Source organism: Neofelis nebulosa, chromosome 10 (genome assembly GCF_028018385.1).
Source record: "Neofelis nebulosa isolate mNeoNeb1 chromosome 10, mNeoNeb1.pri, whole genome shotgun sequence".
NCBI lineage: Eukaryota > Metazoa > Chordata > Mammalia > Carnivora > Felidae > Neofelis > Neofelis nebulosa.
In genome coordinates this window covers 78,110,128-78,129,206 of record NC_080791.1, presented here as the reverse complement: position 1 = coordinate 78,129,206, position 19,079 = coordinate 78,110,128, and the positions used below count along the sequence as shown (strand labels likewise).

At 37.4% G+C, this 19,079-nt stretch overlaps 1 protein-coding gene across 4 annotated transcripts in view; it reads right to left on the bottom strand.

Annotated features, from left to right (window-relative positions):
• The window catches only part of GAS2 (growth arrest specific 2), a 132,159-nt gene that overhangs the window by 46,749 nt on the left and 66,331 nt on the right, over positions 1-19,079 (bottom strand). For all 4 annotated transcript variants that reach the window (XM_058688476.1, XM_058688475.1, XM_058688477.1 and 1 more), the window contains exons 6-7: positions 10,498-10,639; positions 3,334-3,441 (exon numbers count right to left, since the gene is read on the bottom strand). In XM_058688476.1, coding sequence (XP_058544459.1) covers positions 3,334-3,441; positions 10,498-10,639 — 250 coding nt within the window. The remainder of the gene's footprint in view (positions 1-3,333; positions 3,442-10,497; positions 10,640-19,079) is intronic.

Below are 19,079 nucleotides of genomic sequence, written 5' to 3'. Positions count from 1 at the left end.
ATGTATAAGGAGAAGTTGCGTTCATATACCTAATAATCATAAAACCATACGTAGGTAAGGTGATTGGGTGTTGTCAACAAACCTTGAAATCAGTTAGCAATGAACTTGTTAACTCTGGCTTATGTTGAGAAGCGTAGATCAAGAGTAAATGTACGAGGTACAGACTTATTCAGAGAATCTTGTATTTATGACTTTCTAAGGGGTAGAAAGTCCGTGTTTTGGCAAATGTATTACCTTTAAGTAAATGCTAAGTCAACAGTCTTAACAGACCTAAATGTCTCTAAATTGCTCTTTGGATGGACAAGTTCACTATGGCCATATGAAAATACTGCTGCTCTCAGGATGGACAGAACACTAGGGGATAAATGATAATATACCATGTATATTTCACCGTTTGTATATGTTACATAATAATATGCATAAATGTATTGACTTATAATGTAGTAAATATGACCATACCTTGCAGCCTCAAAAGAGATACGGCAAAGTTTAAAATATGCCCATGTTAAAAGTGCAAAAATAAAAACCACAGAACTGCAATTCAGGGACAGGGAGGCAATCCCCCCTAGTGTGTTTGAGATATTGACTCTAGGCACTTAGTACTTAATCCTGGTGTTCAAAGCAACTTAAAGTTAAGATGTTAGCAGCAACAACGAATTGATCATTTGAAAACCAATACCCTAGGTATTTTTGAGTAGTAACTGTCAGCTCCTTACAATAAATGAGTGCAAAATGACAATCATTTAAATATGGTCTGTGCCACAAATCAAAAAGTATTAGCCAAAGTGCATACACATCAATGAGACTTTTTTAGCTCGTGAATTCAGTGTAGAAGAAGAAATAGGGAGACAGCATATAACGAAAGGTGGATATAGTCTTCATGAGAAATTTCAGCTCCTAGACGCAACAGAATGGGAGGTAAAGGGAAAGCAGAGACAAGGAGAGGGGTGTTTTTAAAATCAACTTACTCCATGGTGGGGGTGGGGTGGAGAATAGACTCCTAGCAAGCTGAGGGATAAGAATTTCAACGAATACGTATTAATATAATTTCCTTTTTTGGCAAACAGTTTTAGTTTCCAATTTATGCAATGATAGTAAGTTTCCTTTTAAAAGGATTTGAAAAAAAATGGACCAATTTTAAAGTGAAACCTGTTGTAAAAAAAAAAAAAAAAAAAACAGTATAAATTACCTGTGGACGTTGCCAAAAGAGAAAGGGGAGGACTACGGGTCATTATAACACTGTTCTACAGCACTTGTCATAGCTGAATGATGCCCTAACTTGCAGGGCCAGTCAGGGAATGACCATATTCCAGTTAACCCTCTTAGTGCGCTTGGAACATCAAAAGCATGAAACTGAATGTATGTGATATGTTCTGCTTTGTTAACTGACATTAAATTCAAACACTATCACTCAGGACTTGGAGGCAACTGTTTTCAGTAAAGCAAATCTCAATACCTCTAGAAACAAGCCATGAAAAGATTTCAATTGAAAGGAAACCATTTTCTGAACACAAAAACAGAGCATCAAAAAATACCCTATCTGTCCAATATGATATAAATTCAGGTTATTTATAAACGTGGGTATTAAATTCTCAGACCACTGACTCAATATGGAAGACCAGACAGAAATAGACATATGTGATATATATTTTTGCCTAAAGATACTGGGTTACATTATAGGGAAAAGCATCTAATTTACTGATCATGTGTTTGTTAACATTTCTAAATAAATGAAGCCCTATGTTTTGATTCCAGGCACTAAGGCCTAATGTTCTCAAGAAGCATGAGTTTCAATTGAGAAAGATCAACCTAGTCAAATGTAAACACATTTGCTAAATCCTTATTTTTTAATGTACTAAAGCAAAAGCAAAAGAAGGCAGCTTGGCAAAAATAAACATGTATGTAATCTTTGTAATAAGGAATTAGAGAACAATAAGCAATTACTAAGGCAACTGTCTATCTGAGCGAGGACATTCTTGCAGATTTGTTCTCAAACCTCTAATGGTCACATATCATTATATTTTTTTTCATTGCCATTACAAAGCAAAATAGCAATTATTAGCTGGAAGTTTTTTAAAAAATCAATAACATGGTTCTAAAATTAAATTAAAATACAAAATGATTGACGTTATTTTTGAGGACTAATTATGATTAAACTTTTCTTCTAATTATATGCTGTAGAGCCTTAAAAAATTCTCACATGAATAATTTTCAGTCAAAAGTTGAAATTAAGAAAACTTTACAGTGACAAAATTGCTACTGGGTCATCACTGACTGAGTATTGTTAGGAATTTTCATTGATGGTACTTGATGTACACATTCATTCTGCTCTACAAAACAGAATAACAAGCAAGATACTTCAACTTATTCAAATGAGAGAATACAGTTCCTCTGAATCATAACCTCTGTTCTTTAGGAAATGACTAAAAAATATGGTGGAAAAATACTTATGAATTGCAGATTTCTAGGAATATGTCAGTACTGTATTTTCGTCTTCTCATTTTTGAAAAGAAGAATCTTGGTCTTAGGAAAAGCCACAAACTTATTTTGAGATTAAATGATTTTGATTATTAACAAAACAGATCAAGTGAAAGGCATGAAATGTTACTTTGAGCCCCTAGTAACAGCCTAAAACCTCCTGTGGTATCTAGTCAGATTTTTCATTAGTAAAATGGACATTAATGATTGTAAATGATTGTAAAACGGACAGAGACCACCAGAACATTCATTGGCACACATCCACGTTTCTTTATTCTAACCCAGAACACTAAGTGAGAAATGGCGGTCACTATTTAACCATGCCATTGGAATGAGCTTTCATTCTTCTCGCTCTGGTTCATTACCCAAACTTCTGAACCCAAATCATGTTCAAATCATTTGAAAGTTACCAGAACCAATAGGATGATCATGTCCTAAACTTGGAATATGGAAGACTAGGACAGAACACTATTTCTGTTTCCCATGGGGATGGGAGGCAGAGGTCGGTGGATAGTGGTGGTGGTGAGGGTTAGTTCCTTTGAAACTAAATGTGTAAACAGAAAAGGAATTTGATTTTTCTTTTTCTCATTCTACTCGATCTCTATGATCTGTTTGGTGTGTGTGTTTGTACCTATGTAAAAAGAGAAAGATAGTTCTATTTATTTAGCCCTCAGTAGTAATTATGTATATAATACATTTAAAAACATGTTCATACCTGGTATCTTCAAATCCAACTGTAAACACCGTAAGGGAAGTTCTTGCTTAGTTACAGGTCATATTTCCCCTATAACCACCAACTCAAGCCCTGAATATTCTCATAAAGGACAAGATACCAAGTAAAAAGTAAAACTTTACCCTAATGAAGAGGATCTTTTCTCCCACTCGGTATCTTCCTTGGGAGAGCCTCTCCACACAGAATTTGTTCGGGCATTTGCAAGGAGGATCTTCAGAAATTCGCTTCACCTGAAAGAGAAAAGCAAGCAAGTTCATTTTCCTTAATCAGGTTCCATTTAGATTGATTTGTTCCATGGGTTCAAAGGCCCTGGACCATTAATGTTTTCAAATTTGTTCTATATTAAACTATGGACATGATATGAGCACAGAAATATCACATTACACCCTAACTATGTAAAAGTCAGGCCCTGAAGGCATTTTCTGAAGGCCAAATAACTGCACTAAGGCATAAGTTGGATGATGACAATAATAATGATGCTGGAGGATAATGATGAGCAAATCCCTTGGCAGTGGAGGAATAATGAGTAAGGTTCTCACTGGGGAGAATTAAAAAGATAGTGTACATCCGGTTGCCAAGATAAATAGATTGAAAGCTAGAACAGAATGTATGCTATCAGAGTAAAATTTCCTTACTATAATTGTGATGATATTAATTTTACCATTTTAAAAATAAGTGAGAATTAAATTATTATTTTTAAAAAATGAACCCATTGTTTCATATTACTTTGAACTCTAAGATTTCCTTTAGGAAGTTGTCTCTATTTCACCCAGAGTCACCCAGAAATCCACTCCACCTCAGTAAACCTCACCTACCAAAACCTATTTGTGTGGCAGTATCTTACAATTTACATGTTATAGAATTCATGTCTGCATATCGGAGTCCATCTCTATTTTCTCTATCTCGCTACTCTTTAAAAAATACATAATCTAAGTGATATGCACACAACACTTATAAACAGTTGTGGCTCTTAGACGATAATGGATAGTCCATGGTTTAAAAAAAAAATTTTTTTTAATGTTTATTTTTGAGAGAGACCGACAGAGCATGAGCAGGGGAGGGGCAGAGAGAGAGGAAGACACACAATGTGAAGCAGGCTTCAGGCTCTGAGCTGTCTGCACAGAGCCCAATGCGGGGCTCGAACTCACGAACTGTGAGATCATCACCTGAGCCGAAGCTGGATGCTTAACCAACTGAGCCACGCAGGTGCCCCTGGATAGTCCAAGATTTTAGGAACAAGTTTATACTTACGTTTTCCTTGACATGATGCCATGCTGTATCTCATAACTGTCCTCTCTCCAACTAACCAACCAACCAAACCAACCAGAACAATAATTTCCTGTGTTTTGAGACAAAGTCACCATGGAAGAGAAAAGAAAGGTTGCCATGTGCCGCCTGCATTTGAGAAGCTAGATAGAACAAATTTAGATTCTAAAGGAATTCACTTGGGCTCCCCTCACCCAAATTCTTTCTACCACAAAGATATGGTTCCTGGAGCTTTGTCATTTTACATTTATTTATTTTGAGAGAGAAAGAGTACAAGCAAGGGAGGGTCAGAGAGAGAGGGAGAGAGAGAAAATCCCAAGCAGGCTCTCTGCACTGACAGTACAGAGCCCAATGCAAGGGTTGAACTCAAGAACTATGAGATCATGACCTGAGCCAAAACCAAGAGTCAGACACCTAACCGACTGAGCCACAGAGGTGCCCCAGGAGTTTTTTCATTAAAGAAACTCAAATAGTCCCTCAACTCAATGTCTGACTTTAATCAGCCTTCCACTAGGTAAAAACCACGGGAAGAGTGACACACGAACACACGTGCATGTTGGTGTGAAGGACTCAAACAGCTTAGTTTCCCTAGAATAAGAGAGGTTTTAGAAAGAATGGAAGCATAAGACACTAGAGGGAAAACTAAAAAGGGTGGAGGAATCCTGAAGCAAAACTTACCTTAAGAACTATACAATATGCCTCAGTGAAGACCTATAAAGAATTAACACTATTGCTGAGGGAAAGAGAATCAACCTCAGGATGTATGTTTTCATCAGCCCCCTCCAGAATCCCTGATTTTACCAACATACAAACCTATAACTCTTGGTACTTATTTTTACCATAGCAAATTGTGTCTCAGTTATTGGTTAACCTTAATGTCTCTTTGCTTGATTGTGAGTTACATTGGGTTAAGATAATATCTCATTACAGTTTTAACTTCTTGAAATAAAGCATGATGCCTTAATGGAATATGTGTTCAATAAATGCATATTGAATAATAAATCAATGGTAAATAAGACATGTGCCTATATAGGACACAGGGGGAAATTAATGCAATAAAATCAAGACTGGATTCAAAGAATAGTAGAAATGGTTTTCACTGAAAAATGAGGAAGCTACCTAACAATCATTAAGTTAGTGATTGGGCCCATGTCTTTGAGTTATGAATTTTTTGTACTGTATAAAACTTGGCTCACAGCTATATACACCCACCCACCCCAGTATTAAGAGAACTCTGCCCCTAGGGATTTTTTTGAAGGGATATTCTTGAACAAGATGGCAATTATCGAACAAGAAGTACAAAAATTGGGTAATACAAGTGTCATTCCCTTCCATAATGAGGAACCACATTCTGGGGTATGGAGGTGTCAATGAACGTAGGCTGTTTTCAGAGTCCCTCTATGTGTATCTCTTTCTATATATGTCTCTTAAAATGTGTTTAAAATAAAGATGTATACATAGGACAACTATATATAAATTATGTTGAATTTATACCACTGCTAATTTATACCATAACTTTTCACCCCAATAAGGGCTTCCGTAAGAAAGGAAGGAAGGAAGGAAAGAAGGGAGAGATGAAAAGAAGGGAGGGAGGGAGAAGGACTTTGGCCATCCAGAAGAAAATCAGGCAGTGAGCATTGTAAAAACACATGGCCCAAACTTTAGGAGAGCCATACTTGGCACAGCTTCACTGCCACACAGTAACTGGACAAAACAGTAGACTGGTGTCCAAGTGGTTCCTCTGCTAAGACAATACAATCACAATTATATATGGAAAGTATTTCCACCTTGAAATGTTCTTATACAAAACAAAGAAACTATTGGGATGAAATGAAGTAAAACACAAGGAACATTTTCTCAAGTGACCTGCCCTTCTCCAATGCCTTCCTAGCTTTGAAAATGGACTTGTTTTTTTAAAACCAAGGGCTTTTTTGTAGTTGTGTGAGGGGTGGAGGCAGAAATGGAAGAGACAAGGCCAGACTGTGGGTAGTGGAAATATATTGTTAAGTCAACAGTTACTGATGACATCTGTGCTTCTAATATTACCTTGGGATAAGTCAGTCTGGCAGGTGTTCTGTTTTTGGCCAGGAACCCAGCCAATTTTCTGCTGAAATAGGATTTCAAGAGGAGCCTGATTACTCAGAATTATACTATCTCTCATCCCCAGACTGAGGAAGTTGATGGAGAAGAGGAAGAAAGTAAGAATGGTTTCTTAGAACTGTATTCAATTCATTGTGTGGGAATGCGCTCACCATGAGGGAAGGCAAACAGAGAACTCAACCTAACCCCACTGTTTTATCACAGCTGATTCCCTCTATCAGGACATCTGGAGAATATATTCATCTGAATGGACTCCACTGTGTTTCTCTGATGATATCTTGATTAAAGAAGGTGGCACGGATTATCTGCATAAAGGTCACCAATTTTTTTTTTCAATTTTCCACAATTTCTCAAAAGAAATGTGAGGAAACACTGAAAGTTTCAAACTGGCAGTTATTGCTGGAACTGTTCATTGGAATATGATATCTTAGCACAGGTCAGCTTCTCTTTCTTTTTCTTTACTCTTCTCTCTTCCCTCTCCCCCCTTTTTTCTTCTTTTGTTCCCCGTCTTTCTTCTCCTTCCTTTCCCTTTTTTTTTTAGTAAAATAATAACTTTTCCAAAGTAAAAATAGCCAATATTATTAAATAAACACAGGGACTTTGCAAGCAATTTCTATCTTATACCTTATTCTACAGTGCATTCTGCAGTTCATGACTTTAACTCCCCAATGGCTATATATGCCTTACATACAGTGAAGCAGTTGCCATAGGAACTCTATCTATTTGACATATGAAGCTCGGATTTAAACCATTAGTGAATCTCAGATTATTTTTTGTCTTTGTTGCACTGTCCCTGAAATAAAATACGCCAATGAGAAACTATCACTTAAGCAGAATGTGAATATTTCAACGCAATTTCCCCAATGTAGCATGAAGGAGACTGTAAGAGACTCCTGTGGCCAAATAAGTTTGGAAAATTCCGGATTAAACAAGACCGTATTATAGAACCCACTACTGCCTTTGACATGCCAAAGAGCACTGCCAAACTCCAGACAGAGACTGTAGTAAGCTGCATTTCTCAAACTAACATAACCATAGAATTGTTTTCCCCGTGGGGCATCTGGCAGTGTGTTTGATTAAACACTATTTGAGAAAGGCTGGTTTAAAGACTTTTAAAACATAGTATTCTAGCTGGCAACAATACAGAGATATCCACTTTACACATTTCCTACATTCAGTTAAAACCCCTTAACTAAATAGATGGTTATGTTCCCAAACTCCATTTGGTAAATGTTAAAGGGTGTTTAAAGCTCTTCTGAAATCCCCTTCTTTGTTTGCAGTGGAGTGAGCAGAGCCTGGAGTAGAGAGGACCACCACAGAGTGACAATCTGGCCATCTTAAAGACAGTGCCCATCTCATTCTGCTCAGCTGGAATATTGGCAAAACTTTTCAAAAGTCCCTTTCATACTTATTGCACCACCTTCTCCTTCCTGTCATTGTTCTCCTCTACTCAAGATGAGGATGATCACACACTGGACAAGCTGGTGAAAAAAATGGACCCTTTCTGGCTACTTCTCCCAGGTTCATGTAAATGGCTTCAAGTGGCAATGTCTCCGCCCTCTGCAAAGCTACAGCACGGTTGAGTAGTACACATATCCCCAGTACACATGGCTTTTCTTCATAAATGGAAAAAAGGCAGAAGCTTTTTTAAACGTTTATTACCTACGCTGTTAATTTATCCAGTGTGATAGAGATGAATAAAATATGGTCCTGTCACTGAGAACGAGAATTACACCCAGAGAAGAATGGGCATTTATGCCCAATAAGGCACATCCCTCATTAAATATACACAAAACTTTGGGGGCATCAAGGACTAATTTGTCCATTTTGCCTGGGATAAGAGATGCCAACAAATTTTACAGGAGGCTGTACAAACTGAATTTTAAAAGATGAAAGAGTACTTAAATGAACATTCAAAGGGTGAGTAAGCAGAATTCTGGTGAGGAAAGCAAGTGAGGAAAAACACAGAATATAAAATTTCCTTAGAAATTTGGGATTAGCAGACATGCTTAAAATGGATATATCAGAATGCAAGAATAAGTCCAGAGGATAAAAAGTCAGGGAAAGACAAAATGGGCCAGAACATGGAGGGCTCATGTAGCATATAAATGAGTTTGGGCATCACCCTGGAATGTCACAGGGAACCCCTATATAATTTTAATCAAGTCCCAGTTGCATTTTTTGCTAATCATTCTGGTAGCAATAATGTTCAGGGGAGAAAATTATAAGAACAGAACAGTAAACAGTATCAAACACCAGAAAGTGGTCTCGTAATTTGAGAACTAAAAAAAAATTCATTTGGTTCAGAAATTTACTCATTAAAAGTCTAAGCATTGACTTGGCCAGAACTCTACATATAACGCATTGGAGAAAGTGAACAGAGGTCACAGCTAAGACAAAAAGGGAAAAAAAATCAAGTGCTGTAGCCCCAGAGAAACACTTTATAAGAAAGACTAAAGGAACATCTTACTCTAAAATAAGTTGAATCCAAGAAGTATAGCTAGGAAAGGAAAAAAAAAATGTTCTCATCATTTTATAAATAACACACCATTATCTACTATTAATACAATATTTTATTTAATTTCCTTTATTTCTAATAAAAATGATAATTATGAGAAGCAAGCAAGGCATGTGACCAAACATAAAAACAGTCCTGTGGTTATAAAATCCTTTTAGATGGTGTTGTATTAACATGCCCTGCTTAGTCTTTAATTCCTGAGTGGATTGAACAAAAGAAAACTCAATTAAATTGGTATTGGCTAAGATACCCTGACAAGCTAAGGTTAAGCTTGTTGCCCTTAGAAATGGAAATTCTCAATCTGTCAAACTGCTGCACTTCTGCTTATCTGAATCTGCAATATAGGCCATTGTGTCACATGGGGAAAAGCAAAAGATGAGGCAATGTCTCTGCAGCCTATAGTGTCAGTCAGCCATTTTCCCAGCACTTTGCAGCTCAGACCCTAGAGAAGGAAACCAAGCTATGGGCCAGCACTGCTTTGCAGTCCTGCCTAGCCCACATAACTGGTGTTATGGTTGTTGCTAGTTTCTAAGGACTTTGCCCATGTCGGAGACATACTTCAGTCTCACATCCCTAAGGTAACCAGTTTTTTGAAAAGTTGCATCAGTACTTTTTAGATTTGCACTCAAATTAGATGTGCTGGGAGATGAATGCTTGCACATCATCAAACACGCTTCCTATAACCAAAAGCTACTTTTAACAGACAACAGAGGTAGCCAGAGCATTTTAATTCATCCAGTTTGCTGTTACTCCCAGAATCTATTTTGTGTGATTATGAGGGTATAATGAAACTATTCCCTAATCTGCCAAAGACTGTGACTCTGGGACTTTGCTAAGTAGAAGGGTGGGGACCCCAGACAGTTGGCAAAACCGGGTTGGGATGGAAGCTCCTCTCCCCTCAGCAGGTGATTCAACCCCAAAGTTTCAGCTTCTTCAACAAGAAACGCATCCTCTGATAACAACAGCACTTGAAAAACAACGATGGATCCTGACCCCTAGCAGGCAGGCACCAAAGGGCCATTATGTTCCCTGTGGTATGTTTGTGTTCTCTTCTTTAACAAACCTCAAGATCTCATGCCTCAGGCTCCTTATCTGTGAAATGAAGAACCGTGAACCAAAACTATCAAGGTTGAACTGTTTGTAAAGGTAACTTTTAGAAAGCCAACTTAATCAGCCTAAAATTTTAGAAACTGCTCAGTAGAATTAAGTGATACTTTATTGCAAATGACTGGCTCAGTTTTGAATCACAGATTAGCTACTTCAACTGTTGTAGGACTACAAACTTTTTCATAGGATTTCAAAATGAATTTCAAAGGTTAGACTGATAAGAAATTATACAGAATGAGTTCTGAAGTTCAAAAACAACAAAGTGCTAGTAAGAAGTCCAACCAATTTTACTTACTGCATCATCCAGTAAGTTCCCCGTACTCTTTTTTCCAGAAGACTTTGATGAAGGAGAAGGTGAAGGAGAAGGGGCAGAAAGTGTTTCTTCTTGTTCAATCTCTTTTTCCAATTTTATCAAACCAGGAGGTTCCACACCATACCTTTTAAAAGACACCAGATCAATACACATGCATAACTTATAGAGACAGACCTGCCATATGTTACGTTTGATCATGAACTGCATAGGACCAAATTGCTGACTTTAAAACTAACTTTCTCTGGCATTGAAATGGTAAGTTCTTAAATTGGCATCGTTTAAAGCAGGAAGAAACACATATATCTGATTTAGATATATGTATCTATAGATGTGTGTTTTGAAGATATAGGTCTGTAAATAAAGATACACACACATACACACTTATGTTTAGAAACGTATACACACACACTAATAGACATCTGACATATTAAGAATAAAAATACCCCATGTAATATATTGAAGCAACAACATGAATTAGTATGTGAAGTTTAGTCTTCAGCTTTCAGATTTACTAGCTTTGAGATTAATGTTATAACTGAATTTCTATTTTGAACACAAACTTGTTAAAGACAAAAATAGCAATCCCCAAGGTAAACATCCTTATTCGCTGCTAATTGTACAACTCCTATGAGCCCAGAGCAATGTACTATGGGTTATACTGTGTCATATGTTATACTCTTAAAAACAACACAAGGAGGAGCACTTGGGTGGCACATTTGGTTAAGCGTCTGACTTCGGCTCAGGTCATAATCTCGTGGTTCATGAGTTCGAGCCCAGTATTGGGGTCTGTGCTGACAGCTCAGAGCCTGGAGCCTGCTTCACATTCTTTGTCTCCCTCTCTCTGCCCCTCCCCCGCTCATGCTCTGTCTCTCTCTGGCTCTCTGTCTCTCTCTGGCTCTCTGTCTCTCTCTCTCTCAAAAATAAAACAAAGTAACATTTAATAAAATTTAAAAAACAGGGGCACCTGGGGGGCTCAGTCAGCTAAGCGTCTGTCTCTTGGTTTTTGCTCAGGTCATGATCTCACAGGCGTGGGATGGAGCCCTGTATCAGGCTCTGTGCTGACAGTGTGGAGCCTGCTTGGGATTTCTCTGTCTCCCTCTCTCCCTGCCCCTCCCTCACTTGTGCTGTCTCTCAAAATAAATGTCTCTCAAAATAAATAAATTAATTAATTAATTAAAAACAACATAATGAAGGCATATATAGGGGTATGGTGGAAGAAAATGAATAGGGAGGAAATAGAGTAGCAATTTAGAATAATAATATATTAAAAATTATGTGTTATAAATTATCAGTGCCATAGGAGTTCAAGGAAAAAAGAGATGTAGTTGTTATCAGCATTCTTATCTCCCATAATTATATTTTTCTTAGGCTAAATTTAAAATTGGTTTGGTTTCTCAGATGCATATCAGTTTATTTAGGTGGAGAAGACCAAAGATAATTCCAGAATTTGGGAGCTGTGAAGGACCTTTGGGATCATCTAGTTATACTCTTACATTTTTACAGAATAACAATCCAGACAGGGTGCAGAACTAGCTAGGAGCAAGACAAGGAAATCCAAATTTTTTGAGTGCAGGGCTGAGGCTCTTTTTCTCTGAGATTTTAATCAGGTGATTACATAGAGAGGAAAGAAGAGGGGGGAAAAGGGAGAGAAAAAAAGAAAGAAAGAAGAGGAAAAAGTCCCTTGGAAATATTAAAAAATAGGTTACTAATAACCTACAAAGTCAATAATCTATATAGAGAGACTATGTAGAAGGTATGTCTACTACTTTAGTATGAATAGTATATTAAAAAGATCATTAAATGCAAAAGCTTAGATTATTGTCCTGTTCTAACAGCTTGTTACCTTAACTAACATCATCACATGTGTTCAGTACATACTTGTAAAGGAAGCAATTTCTCCACTCTTGATGTTTTGTTCTGTTGAGGGTGTTCAGTTAGTTTAATTCCTGGCCTCTCTCTTTCATTACTCACTCTTCTCCATCAAGATGAAGGAATTTATCAAATTGTAAAATCTAAGAATCAACTGAGCATGCTTGACTCAGTTCCTCCTTCTTCTAGGGAAGAGGCTGCCTTCAAAAAGGCCCCATTGGAAAACTCCACCTTGGGGCACTTGGGTGGCTCAGTCGGTAAGTGTCCGACTTCAGCTCAGGTCATGATCTTGAGATTCATGAGTTCGAACCCCATGTTGGGCTCTGTGCTGACAGCTCGGAGCCTGGAGCCTGCTTCAGATTCTGTGTCTCCCTCTCTCTCTGCTCCTCCCCCACTCACACTCTGTCTCTCTCTCAAAAATAAATAAACATTAAAAAAAAAATTTTTTTTAAGAAAACTCCACCCTGACTCATCTTTGTAATTAGGTAAATTGGCCAACTTCTAGAGGTCAGTTAAAGATGCTGAGCATGCCTGTCAACATGGATCTTATCAGTAATAAAGGTGCTATTTGATGTTCCATTTGCAACGCTCGTATTTCAATATCTGATTTTTTTCAGAATTTAGAGGCTGAGGATGTATGATGTGTCAGAGGCTCTTTGAAAGCTGAAAACCTGGAATTTAGTACAAAACAGTTTAAGCTGCCACAGCTCAACCGAACAATAGCCGTTTGGGGAAATGTCTCTAATGAACATAATAATTTTTACTTACATAAATCATTAGCTAAAAGACCTAGGCACCATTTACTGCATTTTTAATGTTTTACATATATTATTCAGTTCATGGGACATAAGGACAGCATGCACTAGCCTGCAAATCTGTAACAGTGGAGCCCACAGTCTGATTCACAGCATCCCCAGGAGCTGGCATAGATCTTGGCACACAGCAGGTACTCAATGGCTACTATGTGAATGAAAAAAAAAAAAAAACCTCATAGTGTCATATAACAATGATTGGGGTTCCAAATATGAATGTGGTTTCATTATTCTGGATCTTTAATTGCCTATCATTGTCATAAAACATGTCAATAGTAAGTGCATAGAAATGATTTACCAAAAGTTTTTCCAGATTTAAAACCCCATCCAAAACCAACCCAAATACATCTTTTGTTTTTCCTTTCTGCTACTTCATTAATTACACTGAACCCAACCCAGCATCTCATTACTGTTGACAAGTACCAACAACACTCATGTGGAGATTTGTGTATCATTTTTCCCTGAGGTAGACTTGAGCTAACTGTGCCATTGACCTATTCTTTAAATTTAGCAAGTCACTTAACCTCTGGAAGTCTGTTTTCTATCAGGAAAGTAGAAATGAAAATGGCCTGCCCTAGAGGTCCTATGGAACAGTGCAGGGAGGGAGGGAGAATGTTGGAAAAGCAACTACTGCTGACTGACCATCTTTAATGTATCCAGCACATTTGGGCATCTTGACGTACATTATTTCTGAGGCTCCTTTTAAGTTCAATGGAAAATGGAAATTCTGACTCCTGCGTTTTAATAATGTTAGAAGGAATTTTAAAGGAGTATCCATTATATGCTCGGTACAGGGTCTAATACATGGTATAGCCTCTGAAAATGTGTTGGTAATTGACATATCAAAGGTTGTACCACTAGGAAACTGCAGCACTAAGGTACTTGGGGCAAAGCTTTTGAAAAATATATTACACTACCAGATGAAATAATGTAACAGCCTGAATACTAAGATGTAAAGTAGTATTATCACTACTGTTTATATTATTACTATTGTTTGTATCCTTTACAAAAGAACTTATTACAGGCTTTCTTTATACCAGTTTCAACAGCAGAAAATATCTCGGTGCTGGAGTGTCACACAGCAAGTTATAAATTCAGCTTTGCTACTACCTCACCCTTTTTAATCTCCCTGGATTTCTTTGAATTCTTAGTCCATCAAGGCATAAAATTGTGTTATGTTTTAATGTTCTTAAGAGAATAACACAAACTGGGCAGTGAAGCTAGAGGAATTTAACACACTAGAATTCGCAGCCAATTAAAAGTCAGTCATAAGTAAAAGCATCATATTTCAAAGTACAAATTAAGCCAATTGGAAAATATGATTTCATTTGTAATTGTTGGTGGAATCAGGCCACCTTTCAGGAATAGGCTGCATATTTTTTCTTTCTTTCTTTCTTTCTTTCTTTCTTTCTTTCTTTCTTTCTTTCTTTCTTTCTTTCTTTCTCTTTCTTTCACTTCTTTCTCTTTCTCTCTTTCTTCCTTCCTCTTTTCCCTTTCTTCCTTTCCTCCCTCCCTCCCTCCCTCTCTCTCTTTTTCAAAGTAAAATAATAAAAAATATGTTACTAGAGTAACAACAGCTTTCACCATATCCGATACAAAGTAGACTTAGTTTGAATGAAGTTGGTAACAAAGTCTTATGTAGAAAACCTTGCCCTGGAGGCTTTTCTTTATCTGGGAATGTTGAAAATTAGCTCTGCCACTGAACATAGAAAATCAACACTAAGCTCCAAATCTCTGCTTATATTGGCTTTTAAATACTTCAAGCTGCCTAAGGTAGAGTCAGCTAGTCCCAAAATGCACACTTAAATACGGTTCATTGGCTTCCTGTCTGTCTGGAGATGTCAACAGGCTGTAAATCATGACATTCCCCTGGGGCAGGGGGCCCGCACCTGCAAGCCAACTTAGTCACCAAATAGGTCTTTTTTTTCCTACTCTCCAAAAGGCTGCTCCGTTCTGGTTTCCATGATTAATTCTATACCACTTCACATTTCTACTTTGCGAGGCTTTCACAAATCTATACTCTTTTGTATTCCTTTTTGGCTATAAGATTTTAGGGTTTTGGAAAAGAGAGTTTGTTGCTTTCCCACTGAATAAGGGTCAAACTAAAGATAGCAAGAAGGTTGAAGGCACAAAAATCTTCTGTATACTCCAGTTATAGAAGACCAGAGTGAGTAATGAAAGGGCAATGAATTTGGTTTTGTCTCATTGAAAAAACAATGCAAAGGGCTAGGAGAAGGCTCTTCTGGTTAAGGATTTTATGAAGAGGTTCTAGGAATGGTGTTTTTATTTTCCTGGCACATGACACAATTTTTGAGATTAGTCTAGATGACATGGTTTAGCTTCCAAACTGAGCCCTGAATGAGAGAATTCATTCAAACTATTAACTAGACTAGAATTTTCAAACAAAAGACATCCGGGGCCTATTTCACTAGAGTTAGGGGGAGACATTTTAAAAACTCCCCCTTTTTAGGGCAGATAAATTTAAATTTAGATAAATTTAAACTATAAATGAATAAGTTTATAGTTAACAGTTTATAGGTTCTTGCAGTTTTGCCCATTTTTATTCTGTTTTGAAGTAATTTAAAGATAGATTTACATTTGGAAGGAAATTTCACCTACATGAACACATGTGATGTTCTTAGTAGTCAGAGTCAAGTGCTTTAATTAGGATGCATTAATTAATAAATCTTGTATAAGAGTATATTTACTTTAAGCAACATTTAATTAGGCCATGGATTGAAATAGGAGACTAATGAAAATATTCACCAAGTATGTTTCTTTCAAATGGTCATAAATTTTGTTCAAAATTAAGGAAGTACTCAAAAATAAAAATATAAAAAGCTCCACTAAGATATTAATTATTGATTATGGCCCCAAACCAAAATATAAAAAAAAAAAGTTCACTTTTAGCATAAAGTTAATCTTAACGCTGCAGTCTGTAAGAGGGTGAATTTATAGGAACATTTTTCAGCAATGAATATCAAGGCATTGTCATTAAAAAGATCTTTCAGGGGGCGCCTGGGTGGCGCAGTCGGTTAAGCGTCCGACTTCAGCCAGGTCACGATCTCGCGGTCCGTGAGTTCGAGCCCCGCGTCGGGCTCTGGGCTGATGGCTCGGAGCCTGGAGCCTGTTTCCGATTCTGTGTCTCCCTCTCTCTCTGCCCCTCCCCCGGTCATGCTCTGTCTCTCTCTGTCCCAAAAATAAATAAAAAGAGTTGGAAAAAAAAAATTAAAAAAAAAAAAAAAAAAAAAAAAAGATCTTTCAGTGTTTATTGACCTGTTTTTGCTGAGTGTTTTACTTTTCAAAAGAAAAACATGCATATTTTACACTCAGAAACTAACTTGGTTTCTGAAATATTAACAGTGGGATTTCACTCTCCAGTGATGATAGCTCTATTTAGGTGAAAATAAAAGGAAATTTTGCCCATGAGAACAAAACTAAGTGGTCTCATTCTCCCATCTCAGAACTCAGAGAAGCCCAGCTCCAATGGGGCTTAGCTGAGTGTTCCCAGGCAAAAGAACATGGCAGAGAATCAGAAGCATCCTGAGAATCATATGTGAAGTGATGTTGATGCTTTTAAGATAACATCTGTGTAATTTTAAGATGTAAGTGTTCACAATCAAATGTAAAAAAAAGCATCATCTATCAGTGATTTTTTTAAATGCACACAAACTCACAAGATTGTACTAGAGACTTTGTTAGAGTCACAACTCATCTACTGTGTGTGCAAATTCATGTATTGACTTTTAAGAGCAAAACTGCCAGTTTTGGCCAAATCTGCCTTAACTCCATAATTTATGTAATCCTCTGTGGAGAAGTGGGGAGAGGAGGAAGCACAAAATAAAGATGTAGACATGGGTTTTAATACGCCTACAGAAAAATTTAGGAGTAAAATTAGATCACGTAGATGAATTTTCCTTTTTTTTTCCCTTTAACTAATATGCTCCAACTTAGGGCTTAGGTAATGAGATTTGGGTTTATTGGGTTGTTGACTGTAAAACACAACTGACCTTCTATTAAAATAAAAATAAAAAGGTCTTCAAATGTGTGCAGATAAAATGTGCATACATTTATTTATTTTTTTATTTTTTTAATGTTTGTATTTATTTTTGAGAGACAGACAGACAGACAGAGCACAAGCAAGGGAAGGGCAGAGAGAGAGAGGGAGACACAGAATACGTAGCAGGCTCCAGGCTCTGAGCTGTCAGCACAGAGCCCGACCTGGGGCTCGAAATCACAAACCAGAGATCATGACCTGTGCGGAAGTCAGATGCTTAATCAACTGAGCCACCCAGGCGCCCTGTTTATACATTTATATTTTAATGTTCGATCTATCCAGTTGGCATTCGACTGTTTTACCTTATCCTGCACACAACAAAAGTAACACCCTGAATAACCCCAACACATTTCTGGTTTTCAGTGTAGGTGTGCAATACTTCACATCACCTAAATAGGTGAATAAAATAGCAATGTTTACAAATCAAGCATTGTAACATAAAGGTTATCTTAATCCTTAGATAATTCCTTTGTGAAATTAGGAATATTTTTTTGTAATGTGAATAATTACTGCTTTCACCAGCTCACATGGTCATAGTGTGGTGAGAAATTGAGCCACCCATTTCTATCACAGATGCTGCTGCTGCTGATGGCAGGATGAAAATTTGGGGGGTGATGGTTAGATTTATGGCATAGACTGCAGGAAGGCTTCAAAGATGTATACTTATCTCTAAACTCATCAACTTGTATACATTAAATACGTACAGCTTTTTCTTTGCCAATCATATGCAATAAAGTGCTAAAAAAAAAAAAAAAAAAAGGAAAGAATGAAATGGAGCAACCCAGAATCTCAATTTTGAAATATTTGGGGAAAAAAAAACCATAACACTTGACATGATCCTTCATCATGATATTCACCATGCCATTATGATCCTCTTTCATTAAAATTAAAATTTTAGTTTGTTTTATATACTATGGCAAGGGGCAATTTACACCAGACACGGAGATTTCTAAAGGGATTTTGTCATTGGGAAGCATGTCTTCTCCTTTGATGACACAGTCATAGAAAGTTTACTTCAGCAGGATTCCTAATCAGAGTGTTCTGGTCATAAAAAGGGTTATTACAAAAAATAAAACAAACCCAAAACACAGGCAACTAATACAAATTAAAGAGGAAAATGACAACTCACGGCTAATTCTGCAGGTGGTGCAACTCCTTCTCTTTACCTCCATATCACAGCTTTCAGAACCATGATGCTTATTTCATTCATATATTTAGATTATGAAAGCAACAAAATGGAATCTGGCATTGTAGAATATTCTAGCAGTATAATTAAAATAAACAACTGAAGGACGCCTGGGTGGCTCAGCCAATTAGGTGTCCGACTTCGGCTCAGGTCATGATCTCACAGCTCGTGGGTTCGGGCCCCACGTCAGGCTCTGTGCTGACAGCTCGGAGCCGGGAGCCTGCTTCACATTCTGTGTCTCCCTCTCGCTCTGCCCCTCCCCCACTGTGCTGTATCTCTCTCTCTCTCTCTCTCTCTCTCTCTCTCTCTCTCTCTCTCTCGAAAATAAATAAACTTAAAAACATTTCTTTAAATAAATAACTGAACAAAAAGTGTTCTGCCTCCCCTTCTATTAAGCAGGAACTCTAGACCATCCATGTTTCTCTCACTTTACCATTTCAGGGACAGTTGTTCATTTACTGAGATTTTACTTGGTGTATTTTCCTCCTGCCTGAGTATTTAACTTCCCCCCTTTTAGGGGACGTCTGTAGAGTCCTTGGTAGCTCTTTGACTCAAGGTTGTTTGCCCTACAGGTCAGAAGCCCCAAGACTGGTGGAGGAGTAGTTTAGCAGAGTCCTAGAAGCAACTGATACCTTGGTCT